Raw genomic sequence first — 19,043 nt, 5'->3', positions numbered from 1 at the left:
TGAAGATTTTTACGAAATTTTTTGAAAAATATGATTTAATTAAATATGTATATATATGGAATTTTTATAAAATGAATTATCAAAATATTTTTTTATATTTAAAATTTAAATTTAATAAAAGTAGATTGAAAAATATTTTAATTAATAATGTGACCAATTTTTTTTTAAAACAATGAAAATCCAATATCAAACCACCTCTAACTCTAACAGTGTGTACTGAATTTATAGAGAAACAAAATAGGATTGCAAGGGACCGGCAGTTTTTTCTTACTTTATTATGTAAGAATAAATTATTTTTAAGAAAATTTAAAACCAAATTGGGAGTCAGTTTATTTAGGTTTAAAATGTTTAAAAAGTAAATATTTTTTATTGCAAAATAAATAAGTTATAGGAACCAAAATTAATATTAATCATGTCCGTGCTTTCTTACTAATTATTGTTAACAATATTAATTGAGATTTTCATTCGAGATAGAATTATTTTGAATAAATACTATTTTTTAAAGATAAAAATAGAAGGTTTTAGATTAATTGACTAAAATATATTTTTATTTAATATTTAAAATTGTTAATTTTCTTCTCTTACTTATCTTTTAATTATTAAATGATTAAAAAAAGAAAGTTTAAATTAAATGACTAAAAAAAAAGAAGGTTAAACATGATCAACAAAATACAAGTATAATGAAAAACTGTATTTGTTTATAATAACAAAATATCAACAATTAATAATATATTATGAACTTGTAATTTGTAATGAACAAACGTTATTAAATTTATTAATATATTTTATATAATTATGTCATCTAAATTTGAAATAATATTTTTAAAAAAAGTTTAAATATATATATTTTTTTTCAAAACCAGATTTAGTTATTTTGTCCATTTATTTGTTTGATTGAAATGGGTACGTTTCAACAATGTATATTTGTATGTTTTGATCCTTTTGATATTTTCCAATTTTAATTATATATATATAAACATTGATTCCTTTTTTATAGGAAGAAAATTATTTGTCAATTTGCTTTGCTTTGTTATAATCTTATCATTTTTAATCAATAATATAATTTTATTAATGTATGTTGTTATTACATGTTAATTTCACAAAACTCAAAAAATTAAATCAACAATGAGAATGGTTAACTCTAATCATCCTTAAAATATTCTAAATATCCACTCCAAACTAAGCCTTATTGCAATCGATTTATTCCTAGTACAAACTCTCAACCAGAGTTTATTATTGAAAAAGCTAACTCAACCTGAATAGTATGTAAATATACAAATATCTTTTTCTTGAAGTTTTATATCAAACAAACGACTATCCATTTAACAGTACAATAACTTATTTTGTGTTATCGCAACAGCTACACATCGTGAGTGATGAACCAAATCAACACTCGTTTATGGATATCAGCACAGGTTCTTTTCCTCATATTGTGTTTTGAAACCATGTTGAGGTACGTCGTCATTCTCAAAGAAGGCAGAGTGAATAGCTCTCATGCACTGCTCTAGAGCTGGGCAATGGGTTGGATAAATACGAACCGACACGATCCAACATGACATTTGTACGAAACGACACGACACGATATTATCTCACTCGGGTCTTAGGTTGACACGATACAAGCACGAGACGACACGGTCACGACACGATTATGAGTTTATACGATCGAAACACGGTTACGAGTCGATACGGACACAACACGAGTATAGACACGACACAAGTATAGACACGACACGAATACGAGTATACACACGAAACGACATAAACACGATTAGTCAAATGACCTAAGCTACTCACGTTAACCTTCTCTAAACTTATTACATTTTTATTTAATTAATAAATTATTTAATTTCATAAATGTAATATTTATATTTATAATTAAAATTAAACACACTAAAATATAATATTAAAATAAAATATTAACTTAAAAAATATAAATTAAAATAAAATATTAACTTAAATAATATAAATTAAAATAAAATATAAATAAAAAAATAAATTATATGAATAAAAATGTAAATCTATTATTAATTATTTTCTATATTATTTTAATTAATTATTTTTTTAATTTTTTAACTATTTATAAATGAAATTATTACTAATACATTAAATAATAAATATATCATAATAAATTTAATTTTAATAATATAATAATATATATTTATAATTTATACCCACTCCCTCACTTTCTTTCCCATTTTCTTACTTAAACTACCCACGTTTACATTAATATTATCAAATTGACACGTCTCTAAATATATTTACATTTTTATTAAATTTATAAATTATTTAATTTTATAAATGTAATATATATAATTAAAATAAAATATTAAAATAAAATATAAATATTAAATAAATTATATAAATAGAAATTTGAGTCTCATAATAATTTTCTCACATATTACTTTTATTAATATACATATTTATTTTTAAAATTTTAAATTACTTTATAATTTAAATTATTATTAATACATTCAAACAAAATATATAATAATAATTTAACTTTAATAATATAATAATATTTTTTTAAAGTATTAAATTAATAAATATAATTTAAAAAGAGTATATTAATAAAAGTATATTAATTTTAAATAAGAAAGAAAGAATAAAGTTTCACCTTTAACATATTTAATTAATTAAATATTAATTACCTAAATATATATATTTTTTAAATCTATATAATATCATATAAATAAATATTATATTTAAATATTTATAAAATGAGATTTAAAATAATTATTTTCTCTCCCTTCTTTGACTAATTTCAAAATATTTTATAATTTTTGCTCATTTAATTAAATTAATAGCTGAATTATTTCAAAATATACCTAACAAATCTAATTAATAGACTTTTTCCAATTAAAAGACTTTTTCTAATTATTAACTAAGGTTCTTCACTTAATTAATGAATAATTTCAAAATAAAAATTTTAACGTTCCTTAATTATTTAATAGCCAAATATATTTATTAACTTTATTTACTTGAAGAATTAATCACGAATTTTATTATTTCAAAATATATTTTTTAATATTCATTCCTTAACAAATTAATAACAGATAGAATTTTATTATTTTATTAATTAACGTTATACAATTTATTCAAAATTTTAATTTAATTAATTTTTTTTCTCCTAATATGATTATAAATAAGATTGTTTTTTTTTTTTTTTAAACATCACACATCTATCAATAACAAGAGTTTTCAAGAGAGGAGGTTTGATTGAACTTTTCATATTTTTCTAAATATAATGGAAAATATTGGAGTTTTGTATGTTCAGATTCGAATTGAAATCTCTGACCCCCATGGGCCTCATCAGTCGTCAATGGATATGAATAGTGAATATATTCCTAATCGCATAATTGGTTCTAAAAGACGTAGAACTAGTAAAGGTATGGAATTATTTCAATTTTATTTAAATTGATTCACAAGAAAAAACAGAATGTCTAATATGCAAACAACAATTCTCAAGTAAACAGTCATTATGGAACTAAAACAGTAACTAAACATATAACAAAATTTCATGGTATAAATATAAATCAAACTGAATTATTAAATACAATCAAATTATTTAAATATGATCCTAATAGAGTTTGACAAAACTTATAATAGTGATGAATATTCTTTTTCCATGTTAGAATCCTTAAATTTTACTAGAGCTATAAAAAAAATGTCTTCAACCAGGATACAAATTCTTTATGATAAAGAAAATTTAAAATTAATAAATTTTATTTTAAATAATAAAGATATTAATTTTTCAATAACTAGTGACATTTGGGATTCTGGACATGATCATTTTCTTTGTATAACTCTTCATTTTATAGATAAAGATTGGAGAATTTGTAAAAGAATTATTTATTTTCAATTATTTAATATAAAACATACTGGTGAAAATATATCTTATTAATTGAAGAATGTCTAAATATATATAGTATTTCAAAACGATAATGCAAGTAATAATAATAATGCAATTGTTAGGCTAAAAAGAAAATTAGATCCGGTTTTAAATGGGGAATTATTTCATATTAAATGTATGTGTTAATTCTTATTGTAAAAGATGAATTAATATTATTTAAGGATATTATACATAAAAATTAAAGATGATGTTTATGATCTACGTCATTCCACCACTAAATATGTTAAATTTAAAGAATTATGCTTAAATACAAATTTGAAACCAATTAGAATTCCAAATGATGTTAAAACAAGATGGAACTCAACTTATCTAATGTTATCAAAATCAATTATACTTAGATCACCCCTGATATAATTTATTAATCATTATACAACTGAAGAATATGTAATAGAAGATGAAGAGTTTGAGACGGCTAAAAAATTATGTGAGTTTTTAACTTATCTATTTATGAACCTACAATTCACCTTGCATTTTCAATTATATTTGGAATGGAAATGCATTTCAAAAAATTAAAAAATGATCCTAATTTTTCTAATTTTATTTCAAAAATGGAATTAAAATTTATAAAATATTGGGCCGATATACCCTTATTATTTATTTGACATTAGATACACATTATAATTATATATGTTAAGTAGTTTCTAATAGTCAAATTTTAATTAATTAAATCCAATAATTTGTTCACAAAATAAAAAAACAAAATTTATCTAGAACTAGTCCATCAACCCAAAATAGTCAAAATCAAAATCTAGATATAACTTCATCCCAAAATCCTTTTGAAATATTTTTGTCTGCTTCTTCTTCATATATTATATTGGTAGTTCAAGTTCAGTTAATTTGTCCTCGAAAAGATCTGATGAAATTGACATTTATAAAAATATGTTTCAAATTGATCCTTCTATGAATACTAATTTCAATATTTTAGAATGGTGGAGTGATAAAAATCAAGTTCTCCCTATTTTACAATTAATAGCACGAGATATATTAACACCTCCAGTCTCTAATGTTCCTTTAGAACAAGCATTTTCATCATCAAATAGACTTCTTAGTCCAAAAAGATTATCATTAACTTTCAAAAATATTGAGATGTGTGTTAAATTAAAAGATTGGTTTGATGCGGAAATTCGTGAACAACATCAAGGATGTTATAAACCAGAACAAATTATTATCGAAGATGATTCAGAAAATTCGGACGAAGATAATTAGAGGGTATTTTTGTTATGTTTATATGTTTTTTTTGTTATAGTTAGATCTATTTATATTTTAATTTTTCTATGTGTAATATTGAAATAATAGTGAAGTTGATTGGAAATGGCTTGTGGTTTTTCCTCTTTTATTTAAAGAGGTTTTCCAAATTGTGTGTTATTTTTTTCCTCAAAAATTAATTTAATCACATCATCATTCTAAATTTTATTCGTGTTTAATATATTAAATAACTTTAACATATTTAAACTTAATAAATAAATAAAATTATAAATAATATTTATTCTTATAAAATAAAATTCAATTCTATTTATAAATATTATGAATAAAATAAAAAAATTAAATATAAATTTTATAAATTAAATAAATGTCTTATTTATAAACTAACAAGATTAAAGTAATTTAATTAATTAAATAAAAATATAATTTATAAAATTAATATTAATTAAAAAAAGTTCCAATAAAAATTAACTATTAAAAATTTTCAAACTATTTTTAATTATATTAAATAAAAAATAATAATATATCAATTCCAATATTGATAAAAAAAATTATACACTACTCCAAGTCTCCCAGTAAATATTAATAATATATCAATTCCAATATTTTCTCCTAAAAAAAGTATACACTACTTCCTACTCCAAGTCTCCCAGTAAATATTTAATTTATTGGTTTAAAAAATTTTAAATCACTCCAAAATTTTAAAAATTAATAAGAAACTTTAACTAAACAAACAAATTTATAAATGAAAAAAGATTAAATTAATTTTATTAATTAAATTAAAATCTAATTTATCAAATTAATATTAATTCAACTAAATAATATTGTGAATAGGTATAGAAATATATTTTAATCTAACAAATCTTAAAACTACTTTTAATTATATTAAATAAAAATTAATAATATATCAATTCTTTTCCTAAAAAAAAGTATCCACTACTTCTTCAATAATAATTAATTACATATTTATATATCACTAAATCATTTTAAAAAAAAAAATCTTAAATCACTATAAAATTTTAAAAGATAATAAAACATTTTAAAAAAAAATTATATTTTATAAAAAATAATTCACTACTTTTAATTATATATAATAATAAATATCATATACTTAATTAAATAATTAAGTATAAATTCTTATCTACTATTTTAAAATTATAAAATTTCACATTTATCATATTTAATTAACTTAATATATTATTATTTTTTAAAATAAATTATTACTTTAAAACAACCGATTTAACTAATTTTATTTAAATAATTATTTGTATGTTTTACAACACATTTTAAATAATTGACATTCAAATTATTATTTGTGAAATTATATGTTAAAATTTATATCTACTCATATTACATATTTAATATTTGTTAAAATAAATTTAATACATTTAACTTATTAAATTAATTTAAATTTTCTAAATTAAAATAAATTAATAATCATATTTTATAATTTTTACTAACAATATAATATATATAAATAAATAAATAGTATGAGTGTGTCAAGACAGATTGTGTTGACAGAATGACAAAATCTAGTCGGAATAACACGAAACACGAATTTAAACACGAGTTAGTACGACACGAATAAACTCGTTAACACGAATAACACGACACGAAAGAGTTCGTAAATCATAATATTTTGAGTGGGTCAAAACACGATATAACACGCATAAGATTAAGACACGACACAACACAACACGATTAAAAGTCTAACACGACTTGTCCGAATCGAATACGAACGCTTATGCACGGTGCCCTTGGTAATAAAAAAATTTAGTTACAAAATATTTCTAAACACCTCAATTTCAAACATTTTTCATTAAATAAAATCAATTTTAAGTAGAAAGAAATCCCTTTTATATTTTTATAATGCAATTATAATAAAAATTGACAAAATACTAATAACTTTTATAATAATATTCATTATCAAACTGTATGCATAAAAAAACACAAGTTCTTAAAAGAACTTTGATCTTCAAATAATAAGCATACTAAATTAATAATAGCCTGCAAGATTTTAAATTCCGCGACAAAAAACATTTGGATGTTCTTCCCCGTGTTCTTTCGATGTTATTGTTCTACAAAACAAAAAAATTCTTTGCAGTCGGAAGATCTTGAAAATTCAAAAACGTGAACTCGATAGATCAACTCGTCAATGTTTTACTATATCGATCAGCAGCTCTCGCAACCGATTGCATCGAAACTGGATAGCCAGCACCCATCTGCAAAACCAAACAATACTTATAATACACTTGTTTCTAAACAGAACTTAGTCCGACACAAATTCATAAATGCGTAACAAATTCATAAATGCGTAACAAATTCATAAATGCGTAGAAAAACCACTCACCGTGCTGCATATATGAACAGAATTGACATAGCCAGCGTATCGCGAGCCTGCATAAACGTGAATTTATAATATTATATCAATTCCTTCTATTGTGACCCATTTGATTGGTCAATTAAAACGATTTTGAAGAGTTCACCTCGATCATTTAATTCCAAGCAATCAAACCTAGAATTACAACAAATGCATAATAGATGGACTTACTCTTTTTCAAACCAGCAGGTTTTGCAAGTAGAACACCATGAAGAAACGCACCAATATTTTCACGCAATGCCTGCTCAGAAAAGCTCACCTGTACATCGCGGTTAAATCAATCATAATGTGATGAAATAAAGAAAGCACACCCTTCTCTGTTTCATTTTTCGAGTATGTTTGGAAACATGTATTTTGATCCCATTGAAAGATCGTCACCAGAGGTTAAAATTTAATGTTGTATTAAGATTTGTTGGTGTTTCGTTTGGTATACAAATGATTTTCTAGTGAGCTTTTGAAGGTTATGAAATCAAAATCTTGTTTATGAAAAAGTAAATTAAGGTATTTTGTATTTTAAATGATCCGATGATTTGTGAAAAGATAGGTGATGTGATAGAGGATTTTTTTTGGAAAAAACCAAATAACCGAAAAGATCAAACAAGCTGTAGTGTAATTTTTTGTTTTATTTGACAGAGTTTTTGCAAAATCATGAAACAGATTATTTTTTAGATCATTGTCGATAATAACAAATGTAGATTTTTCCTGATCATATGAACATGAAAAGATGGTAGATTTTTCCTGATCATACAAAAAATAGTATTTGTGCAATAATAGCATAGAATGTTTACCTTCCCGATGCCCGCATTCACTAAAGCACCATTTCTTTTGTCTCTTTTTTTTATGTAATGACAAACTTCCCATTTTCCAGGCAATAATTGATGGATCCAGACACCAAGAAATTCGGAAGAGGTAAAGTGTAAACAGTATTAAAGTTCAAGAATTATTTTTTGACCTTCTTTTCCATTTTGTTGAAGTGAACTTCTTATGTACATACTTTTTTATTTACTTATCTTTATCAACTAAGTACATTTTTCACAGTTCAAGGGAGTTCTGATGTTCATTGTTGCATATACATGTAATTTTGTATGAACAATAAATACATTTTGTTTTCTTTTCGCAAAACTTCACGATCTTGCTTCTGAAATTGAATTGAAGGGTGCAGAAGTTGCATTGATTGTGTTATGATGGGGGTAAGGTTTATTAGGTTGCATTTCAATTCAGATCAACTTACATCTAGATATTCACTTTAGTGTTTTCTTTTGCCTCTAAAATAGACTCATGTTGGTTTCATATCATCAGAGAATGTTGTATTGCATGATTTTAATCCACAATTGCATGATTGTGCGGGAGAGCTACTTCTATATCCTTCAAATTTAATTTTTCTTCAGTTTCCATTTTGGCTGATGGTTAAATTTGGGATTGTCAGGGCCAAGAGAACTTACCGGGGCAGTGGATCTTATAAGTCACTACAAGTTATTGGCTCATCATGAGTTCTTCTGCAAGAGGTCACTTCCTTTATCGATTTCAGACACACACTACCTTCACACAGTGGTTGGAGACACAGAGATAAGGAAAGGGGAAGGAATGCAATTGCATCAGCTAATGGGAGAAGCACCTTACTCTAAAGATGCAAATGCCCGCATACAACCATTTGACATTGACGTTCTCAAAGAAGCTTTTCAACTGAGGGAAACTGCTCCAATTGAACTGCCTCCTGTAAATAATCTATGATTTTGATGATTCTGTGTTATTGAGAAGTTTCTGTTGTTTTGTAATGATGTGATCTTTGTTCATATTATAGGGAGAGAAAGGAGCTCCCACAATCCCTGGGAAATCTGCTAGCGAGTCCAAGGATAAGGAAAAGAAGCACAAAAGACATAAGGACAAGGATAAAAGTAAAGACAGAGAACATAAGAAGCATAAGCATCGCCATAAGGATCGAAGTAAAGACAAAGACAAAGATAAAGAGAAAAAGAAAGATAGAAGTGGTCATCATGATATGGTTGGGGAACATTCCAAGAAACACCATGATAAGGTAGTTGTCATTAGTGTAGTTCAGTTGTATTTTTTGAGTATGGAAATTTGGTTCTGAAGATTTTCTACCTGATTCCAGAAAAGGAAGCATGACGGAGATCAAGATCTCGCTGATAATCACAAGAGAAGCAAGGTAAATGGGATAGTTTAGAAGGGGATCCTATATAGCTTGTTCAGTTAAGTTATATACTCAATTCCTGTCGATGGCTTGAGACTTGTGTTCGGATACATTTACCTATAAGATTACAGTTCATCTTTTTAATAAACTTGGCATAATTCTCCTCAATGAAATTTTCTAGTGTTCTTACAGAAGTGCTTGAATTGATTTGATTCTATTATTTTGTACAGAAGTGCAACAATTTATGCATGTTCACATAAAAAGGATTTGTATTCATGAACCGTGTTCATAATTTTGTGGCCATTACTACATTGCTCAAAAGAAGGGATTCATGCACCATGTTCTAGGCTTCGACCAGATTGGTTGGAAGACGACAAAAGTATCAAATAAGAGGAATCTGTAGATATACATAAATCCGTTTTGAAACATGGAATATTAGTAATCAATCTTGAAACATAGGCACCATTATGAAGTACAATAGAATCCTATCAATGTAAAGAATGTTTAAGATTATCTAGGATTATCTCCAAATAAACCATCGCATCAACTAAAATACCATTTTACCCTTACTTTATTCTCAAAAAAGGATTTATCCAATTAAACTAGATTATTTCCAAATAATCCTACAACAAACAAGCTTTATATTTCACAAGCTTATGTATGATAACATTTTAGAAGCGCCTTTTTAATTGTAATCTACTTTTCTAGTTGAATCGTTCATGTGAGCCTCATTCCCTTATGATGGTTGATATGATATAGCCGCCAAATAATTTAGATTATACCTAAGATCACTTTTACCTGTCTTACAAATACTGCTAAGTACTAAATTCTCAAAACGTTTCAATAATAGCGTATTGTCTTGATTCAATTATTTCGAGAACAATAGGCATTTTTTAGAAAATTGTACATGTTTTCTTGTTGCAAAGGATCCTTAAGGAAATGATCGAGGTGAATTGTTGGATTCAATTGCTTTTATGCACTTTTCTGTTATTTGGATGTTGAAAAAGATAAAAGATCTTGCTTCCTTATTTTCGGACTATGTCTGTTGACAGCATAAGAGTACAAAGATGGACGAGGTGGGAATCATAAAAGTAGCAAGCTGAAATATGGCATTCTGTTCTATGTGGTTAGTATTGAAATTTGGATGGCTTGTTTTAGTTTGGCCGAAATACTTTCAAGGTATATAATTTCCTGCCTTCTTGTAGTGTATTCTTTATTATTGTCATTCTCTAAGCTTTCCATAAATTTACTTTCTCCCTTCCACCACCTCTAGGATGCCTTTCATTGAAGCCACATGAATATTTAGATGAGTGATTGATCCTAGATCCTTCATTTCTTGTAGAAACGTTATATCTGAATCTAGACCAAGAAACCTCCACGATAATGATTTTTGGGATACAAACGTAGAAGCATTTGTTATAAAGTTGTGTTTGATTAGGATACACCTCCTACCAACAATTCACCCGTCACCCGTTTGGAAACACTGTATTTGGGTCTAGGGTTGGAGAGAAAACGTGAACAAATTTATGAATATATATCTAATTAAATTATGTTTCAGCACATTACCTCATCTAAATCAACATTCAGATGAGATATTTCACAAAAAAAGAAGATATTTTCAAGGAAATGGCCTGTTTCTCATCCAAACCCATACTTAAACCCTAATCTAGCCCTAACCAAGTTTATCATCCTCAAATTTTAAGTGCATCCCATTTTCCACCATTCAAATGGGCTTCTCTTAAAAATGTTGTATTTGTATTTGGGTCTCATCGAGAAACCCTGAACAATGATTTATTTAGATACATATGTATATACATTTGGTATAAAGGTGTGGTTTGTAGATTTGAGCCCTAACCAAGCTAGATACCATTTCCTCATTGTGATCCGAACATGATACAAATGAGAATAAATAATATGATCCCGAGTTATAGATATTAGATGATTCCAATATCATAAGGTTTCTTTCCCACTATTTCATATTATTGGTTTTCTTCTTTCTTGCAGGAAACATTACGAACATATCAGACTCATGAAGGGGTTTTACCTTGATGGTTCAAATTTTGCTTATATGCTCACGAATAGCCGATTGGACTTAACTTTTTTTATCATACAAAAGACAATGCAGAATTTGGGTCGTTTGTGAAGAGTGCCATCTTATCGTTTACGTGTTTTGTTACTAGTTTTTACTTCTAGAATTTAAACTTATCTTATTAACTCAAGACCCCTTTTTTTTTGGTTGGAGCCCAGGGCTAGTGCAAGGAGTAGGTCAAAGATTGGTGCTATAAAATTTTACAATGACCACTATTGATTTTTTTTTTTATAAGTTTTTGAATTGTTTGTATAATATTTTCTATGTGTTAAGGGCGGGTTGTATAATAATAATATCATAAGCATGAAATGGAAGAACTTCATTAATCTAATATTAACATATTTTAATTACCTTTCTTATTGTATATAAGATTTTGAGAAAACTCTGTTTTAATGTATTTTTGGGGGTAAAAGGTGATAGCAACTGTATTTTCTTGAAAAAAATGATATAAATAATGGGCTGTTTTGGTTTGTATTACTTTTATTTGATTTTTTATTTACAAATTAAGTTATTTGTAATTATATATTTTTATATTATTACATTATTTAGATTGAAAATTTATTTAATTATATATATATATATATATATATATAGTGATATATAATTAATAATGTAAATTTTTTATTTGATAATTTTATTATGATCTTTTCTTATTTTTATTTTTTTATCTAATTTAAAAAATTGACAAACAGTTTTTGTTGAATGATAATAACAAAGAAAATTAATGTAATTTTTGTAAGCAAAAAACATAAGTATAATATAGAAAATAATTTTTATTAATCAAATGATTCAACATTATAATGTAGAATTTATAGATTATTTCTTAGAAAATAATTTAAATAATCAAGAATATTTAATATTTGAAAAAATATATTGTTTTCAATTTTATTGTTAAATTTTTAATAATAATTATTGCCAAATAAACACGTTACAACAGAGTATGCAAAATAATAATAATAATAATGATAGTAGATTGAAATTATTCTCCTTACATAAAAATAAAACTCAATATGTGCCAATATGTTTGTATTTATTCTGTTTAATATTAAACAAATACAAAGACGTTGTCCATAAGTTATGGAGCTCCTATATGTTTGGGGAATCGATTTACTCTGGATTAGTTTTATTGACTTTTTGAAAAGAATAATAATTATAATTTATACAAATTGAATTATTGAAAAAGCATATAAAAGTAAAAATAGGTTTTTTAGATTAATTAATATTATTTTATTATAAAAGGACTGATTCTTAAACTAATACATTAGTTTAAGAACTATATTTCTTTTTATGTCAAATAAAGACCAAAAGTAAATCTGTATGAACTATCACTTTTCATCTGTAAAATTTCAGTTTTTCTCCTCTCAAGTTAAGCTTATTTCATCAAAATTATTGAACTCATAAAATAGACTAGTAAAATAAGAATGAAGATTGAACGTTGAAGGTACAAATAAGAACTGTGAGCACCGATTAGAAGGAGAACAACATCGAAGATCAGGAAAAATTTGAGATCAGGAAAAATTTGAGTCTCACCGAACAATGTGTAAGCAATGACGATTCTAGAGTAAGACAACCAATAGCTTATAACCTTCAATCTTATGTCCCTAAATTTTTTTATAAAAATAAAATACCATTTTTTAATCAACTTTTATGTTTAATATAATACAAAATTATTAATCTTTGTAATATATCATTAAAAACAAAAAGTTAAATAAAAAATAATAACACTTTTTTTTTCGCATAGCCTCCAAATTTCTGTGATGTTTGGACCGGCATATGTGCTTGAATGAAGATCTTTGGTATTGTATTATCATTGAATTTTCGATAATTTATTTTTTCACAATGTAACTCAATAGAAATAACGAGTTATTCACTTTACACAAAATCTCATATAGTAGTTAGCAGTATAAACAATACAAAATTAAGTGACTAAGCTGATTTTACATGTTTTTTATATCAGCTTAAAAGCAGATCAATCAAGGTTCTACGGTCTACCTTTCAAGAAGAATCATGGCCAATTTCAAATTTCTTATAGACTTCTCTCTACTACTATTCATATTGAGAGAAATGCACTTCCTTCCTTCAAAGATGGTCTTGATGATCCCTCCGGCAGGCTCTCATCTTGGGTTGTCGGTGTCGACTGCTGCAAGTGGGAAGGTGTTGAATGCGACGAGAAGAGCTGTCGATCGAGTCGTCAGTCTCAAACTTCAGAATCCTTTTCCGGATAACCCTGATGCCGGTTATAGAGTTAATATTACTACTGTAACCGTCCATTTTCATCATTAGACGGAACATGAAGATGGAGAGGTGAATATAGTCTTTGAAGCAAGTACTCAAATCAGAGACTAAGTCTAACTTAAGTTAGTTGTGGGATGACTTCCAGCGTCTGCGGATCAAGGATCGCTAATCCATTATAGAAGTTAGATGACTTCCGGAATTCGGCAATCCAAAACCTTAGTGAAAAAGACGGTGACACTCCAAACTAAATACTGAAGCATATAATAGATACTATTAAAATGTAATCTAATTGACAAATATCTTCAATGATCATAACAAAAGTAAAAATTAACTATAAACATAACTTTTATAACAATATTTATCTCTAAAAGGGTTATGAAATTGTTACAATCTTTCTAAAAAAAACCCCATAAAAACTATAAAACTTTTAACACATAAAACTTTCATATCTAAACTACCCACAATTTAATACTTTAACAACATCAACAAAAAAAAAAAATCTAATATTACAACAAAAATCTTATTACAATGTTGTTCAACAGTAAAACATAAATTGCTTTACATTATCCATAACATTGGGCAAAGGCCGAACAACTGCATCCCCTTCCCTTGTATTTACTCTGACACTAGTGGATTCAGCATCAGCTCCATCTCCATCTCCTTCCACACCACCTTCTACATAATAGCGTGCCCTCGATGCAGCAAGATGAGCATAGTAAGCAGGAGGAACTGCACATCAAAGAAACCAAACCATAAGAAGAATGATTGATTGATCATAAAAAATAAAGTTAGTTGTTGAGTTAGCTAGAAGGACAAACCTATAGACACCGATCTAGTGCATCTTGCATAGCTGGAAAGAAACACCCGATTAATTAGTATTACGTAATTACAACAATATAGGTTAAAGATTAAGTCACTACTTACGTGTAACACAAGCTGTTAGTGAGTCCTTGCAATGCATCTGCACTGAAGTTATTCTCATCAAACAACACATGGTAATGTGTTGGCCGGCTTGTTCCCTGTTTCAGTTTGTTAGCGCTTATTTCTTATTCAACCAATAAAAATATCTAATCAATTTTTTTAGTAGTTACCTGGATACCCGAATGACTGCATAGGAAGAAGTCAAACTCTCTTACATGGCAAATCTTGGTATCAACCACCGTACCTACATATGAAGATCCAATCAATCAGATTTAGTATTTACATAATCCAACCCATTACCAATTACAAACCACAACCAATAATATTACCTGGCAAAATATTTCCACTCCGGTCGGTTGAATGTCTGTCTCCATGAGTCATTGGGAAGAGGCGAGTGTGATGCCTCTTCTGCACAACCACAAATGTGATCCTCGGTAGATAATTTTCTCCCAGAGAAAGACATGCCTGCACCAAACATGTAATTTTCAACTCACAATACCAATACCAATACAATACAATACAAAACAAAACAAAACAACAATCACACACATATATATATATATATAGCCATATTAAAAGTAAAAACTACCTTCCGAATTGCATCAACCTCATAGAGCAAAACATGGCTGAATTGCCCATCGCTTACACCGTCTCTGCATTTAAACAACATATATTATTAGTAACTTAATTTAAGCACTAAAATGCACAATGCAAGAACAGATACAATTTTTACCTGTAGAATATTATTCTAAATGGTTTATGACCAGTGGACTGCCTAAACGAAATCAACAGCTCCCTGTAAAGTCCCCAAAAATCAAACAAGATATTTTTTACTTCCACAAAAAGAGAAGGGAAAAAAATATGTATGTAATATTTGTTTTTACCTGATCATCCCACTTTTAACTCTCCCTCTTATAGGATCATCAACCTCTTTATAGAGGTCACTGATGATTTCCTCTCTATGCCTTTGAGCAGAGACCAGTCCTTTGTAAGTGGTTACCTCAGGCCAGTCCATCGAAGCAACCACCTGAAAATATAAACCTACATTTTAACAACCCAATAATAGTAGATAGAAACAAAATCAAACTATTTTCAACACATCTTACCGCTGCAATTGAACAGCTTGAATCCTCTCCTGGAGCAGGATGAGTGACATCAGCGCCAAAGATGATGGTGGGCATATCCGAGACAAAATCCAATTTTCTCGCCAACGCACTCGCAAGCACGGTGTTGCGTCCTCCAGCCTGAAATTTAACAAACATTCAATTAGCTAGATAAATGAATGAATGAATGACTGACATAAAATTATCAACTCAATTGAGAACTTGTAGTCTTTCTTTTCTAATAGCATTATAAAAGTTAAAACATACCTTGACGTTAATCTTCAGAGTGAGATTTTCAAGATACGGCAAAGTCCTCTTAAGAACTTGCCTAGGCTGGCAGCATTGAGAGACAATGCCCAATTCTGTCTCACAGACCTTTTTAATGATCCCTGTAAGAACAACAATGTTAGTTAGGAGGTTTGCACAACATATACACTTAACTAAAATAATTCTTCAAAATGTTACCGTATGAACCAGAAATTTCTGGCAATATGACAAGCAGCAACTGAAGATGTTTGCCGTTTGCCTTCTTCTCTGTGAGCTGCTCATTACACCGCGAGTGGATGCTGGTTAGTGCCCTTTCAATGTGGTTAGAATTGGCTGAATGAATGGGAATCAGCGGTTCAGTATTGAAACTCTGCAAGAGAGAATTCATGCACATTAAGGATAGGTTCTCATAAGATATAAGATGCACAAGCTCGAGGTGAGATGGAAAGAATACATACCAGCCCTTTACTTATGCACATTTGCACCAAGTCCCAACAGAACTGGCCGACCTGATTTTGGTTTATTTTTGAGAAGTTGACACAGGTCCAGAAATCTATCTTGGCCCCGTTATACATTCTCTGCCACAATAAGAACATATTAAATATAAAGAAGACAAATGATTACGCTACAATATAAAATGGGAGGTGGTATGCGCGCACACATCCAAGTAAAACAATACCTTGTTCAACATATTCCATTGCCCCACACTTGGAGCCTCTTGTGACCCATTATACTTGAGCTGCAACAACCAGCGCAATAATTTTATTAAAGATTAGTAATGGAAACGTAAACCAAATAATTACAAGACTAAAGAATTACCATGGGAGGTGGAAGAAGTCTTGCTTCAACCACTGTAGGTTCAGGCTGTATATGCAACCCAAATTCATTCACGAATTTGTCATTGTTGTAATCGTTTTGCCTGACCATCTGGAGAAGAAAATTATCAATAAAAGGACTAAATAACTAACAAATAAAAAAACATTGAAAGATTAGGTTCAATGGATACAAAAGTACCTGTCTAATGTTCTGTTCCCTATGCACGGGTCTTTGACAGGTAGCCATCAAAAGAGAGGTTACCTGCCTCTCATTCAACTTCTTCGTATACCTCTGCCCCTCCACGATTTTGCACAGCTATAACATCATCAAAATAAAGGAAATGAGTTTTTGAAAAATGATAAACAAAGGTAATTAAGGCAAATAAAGACCATAGCATAAAATAAAGATCAGTTCAAGTATTAAGTACCTCCAATGGCAGATAAATAGGCTTGGAATCACTTCCATACTGCATTGCAGGTAAGGAAGGATACCTAAGTGTGATACAGTACCTTTCTAAGTAGTATTGGACCACATACTTCTTTTGAACACCGTCATCACACGTGAACCTATACAAGAGCAAGATTGAAAAGTAAGAACGGACAGTTGGAAAGAGAAAATAGATTTAAACAAGATATGATCGTATGCAAAAATATCTTACATCAGTTCACCAATTGGTTGTTGAGATAGACGAACTATCTTTTTGCTCATGACATTATTTAGGTGAGTCGTTTTCACAGTCACACCTTTCAAGACCTTCAGAATCTGAAAAAAGAATATTAACACATTTAAGTGAGTTATGATCATAGTTAAGTTTACACTCAAACATTCATTTCTTCTCAAATGTAAGAGAAAGTTGAGACTTACTTTTTTACAGTCTTGGTCAGATAAGGGCTTGGACAGATCTCCAATATGAAGATACTGTTGAATAAACTCCGTCACCAGGATGGGGTCAAAGAATGCCCTTGCTGATATATCTACAAAATAAAAATTAGATGCTGAGTTAGTACAAATATAAAACATGTTTATAGGTTACTAAAGCTACATACCAATATTTAGTGACAGCCCCATTTGAGTTGGTCGTAGGCTTTGGTAGAACCCTTGCCAATACTCCAGGCCACCATCCATTTTCCCCTTTGCACCAAGTCTTGGTGAAAAGAATGACCTTCTAACAGCGGTATACCTGCAAAAAAATGTATTTTAATTTGGTAAACAAAAGAAAAAGCACATTGTGATAAAGGAAATGAATTGAAGCATAAAATGATGTTCTTACATAACCGAAGGAGTCGCTCGGAGGACTATCTCAAGAGTTTGCAGTGTCTCGTGAGGAAGATTCCCTTGCTTCCTATGTAAGAACGCTTGAAGTTGATACAGATCAACTTTAGAAGCGAACTTAATTGCCACTTCGAACTGACGCTCCTTCCTGCGTCGAGAAAGATCCATTGTTAATTTCAAGTCAAATCAAATAAGTAAAGTGGAAGATTAAGCAATGTTAAACACTAAAAAGTCACCTTGTAATTCCATCCTTTTTAAGCAGTTTCACTGGGAAGTCCCGGGACTGAAAGGGAAGTGGCCCCAAACTGTAAATGCTTTTGCTGCCATCATATGCAGGCAACCGATTTCCCAGATACTTCTCCATGTAAGAGTCGATCAAAGTATTCATGACGTCTCTGCGTACTTTCTTCAATGCCACCTCTGGAATGATTGTGACCTGTACATTTTATTTGAAAAGATTAAATAAACAAAAGAAACACATGAACAACAAATGATAAGAGCCGATCAAATAATATACACTCACATCGTAATGAAAAACGTCGTGTCCAGTTGATTGAACTGGAAAATGGTTGGTTCGGATTGAGATCTTCTTACCGGCTCTACCGAAACCTGGTCTATCCGGCAGTCTGGTTGTCGCCGTCAAAGGTGAAAGAGACCGAGTCACATAAGCAGGACACGGATTTTGCAGAGTCTGA

The 19,043-nt window shown here is 28.5% G+C and overlaps 2 protein-coding genes across 3 annotated transcripts; one reads left to right on the top strand and one right to left on the bottom strand.

Annotated features, from left to right (window-relative positions):
- Positions 1-8,346: 8,346 nt before the first annotated feature.
- On the top strand, positions 8,347-12,084 carry LOC124942878 (mediator of RNA polymerase II transcription subunit 19a-like). Of its 2 annotated transcripts, XM_047483446.1 has the most exons (6): positions 8,347-8,402; positions 8,920-9,209; positions 9,295-9,528; positions 9,607-9,660; positions 10,698-10,824; positions 11,650-12,084. In XM_047483446.1, the coding sequence occupies exons 1-5, from the start codon at positions 8,372-8,374 to the stop codon at positions 10,746-10,748; spliced, it is 660 nt and encodes a 219-aa protein (XP_047339402.1). In that variant the 5' UTR covers positions 8,347-8,371; the 3' UTR covers positions 10,749-10,824; positions 11,650-12,084. The 2 variants fall into 2 exon arrangements, with proteins under 2 accessions (XP_047339402.1, XP_047339403.1); XM_047483447.1 differs by lacking the exon at positions 10,698-10,824.
- Positions 12,085-14,504: 2,420 nt separating this feature from the next.
- LOC124942152 (protein argonaute MEL1-like) lies at positions 14,505-18,751 on the bottom strand. The gene is made up of 21 exons (XM_047482582.1): positions 18,585-18,751; positions 18,347-18,496; positions 18,123-18,256; positions 17,941-18,050; positions 17,735-17,838; positions 17,504-17,642; positions 17,275-17,391; positions 17,080-17,187; positions 16,940-16,999; positions 16,719-16,838; positions 16,459-16,630; positions 16,261-16,382; positions 15,997-16,134; positions 15,775-15,917; positions 15,624-15,686; positions 15,480-15,543; positions 15,220-15,355; positions 15,061-15,134; positions 14,894-14,988; positions 14,788-14,819; positions 14,505-14,698 (listed from the first exon to the last, which is right to left on the bottom strand). The coding sequence occupies exons 1-21, from the start codon at positions 18,734-18,736 to the stop codon at positions 14,505-14,507; spliced, it is 2,427 nt and encodes an 808-aa protein (XP_047338538.1). The 5' UTR covers positions 18,737-18,751.
- Between the last annotated feature and the right edge of the window lie 292 nt (positions 18,752-19,043).

The sequence above is a fragment of the Impatiens glandulifera genome, chromosome 6 (assembly GCF_907164915.1).
Source record: "Impatiens glandulifera chromosome 6, dImpGla2.1, whole genome shotgun sequence".
Classification (NCBI taxonomy): Eukaryota; Viridiplantae; Streptophyta; class Magnoliopsida; order Ericales; family Balsaminaceae; genus Impatiens; species Impatiens glandulifera.
The sequence above is the reverse complement of the archived record's forward strand: the minus strand, read 5'-3'. Positions and strand labels throughout refer to the sequence as shown.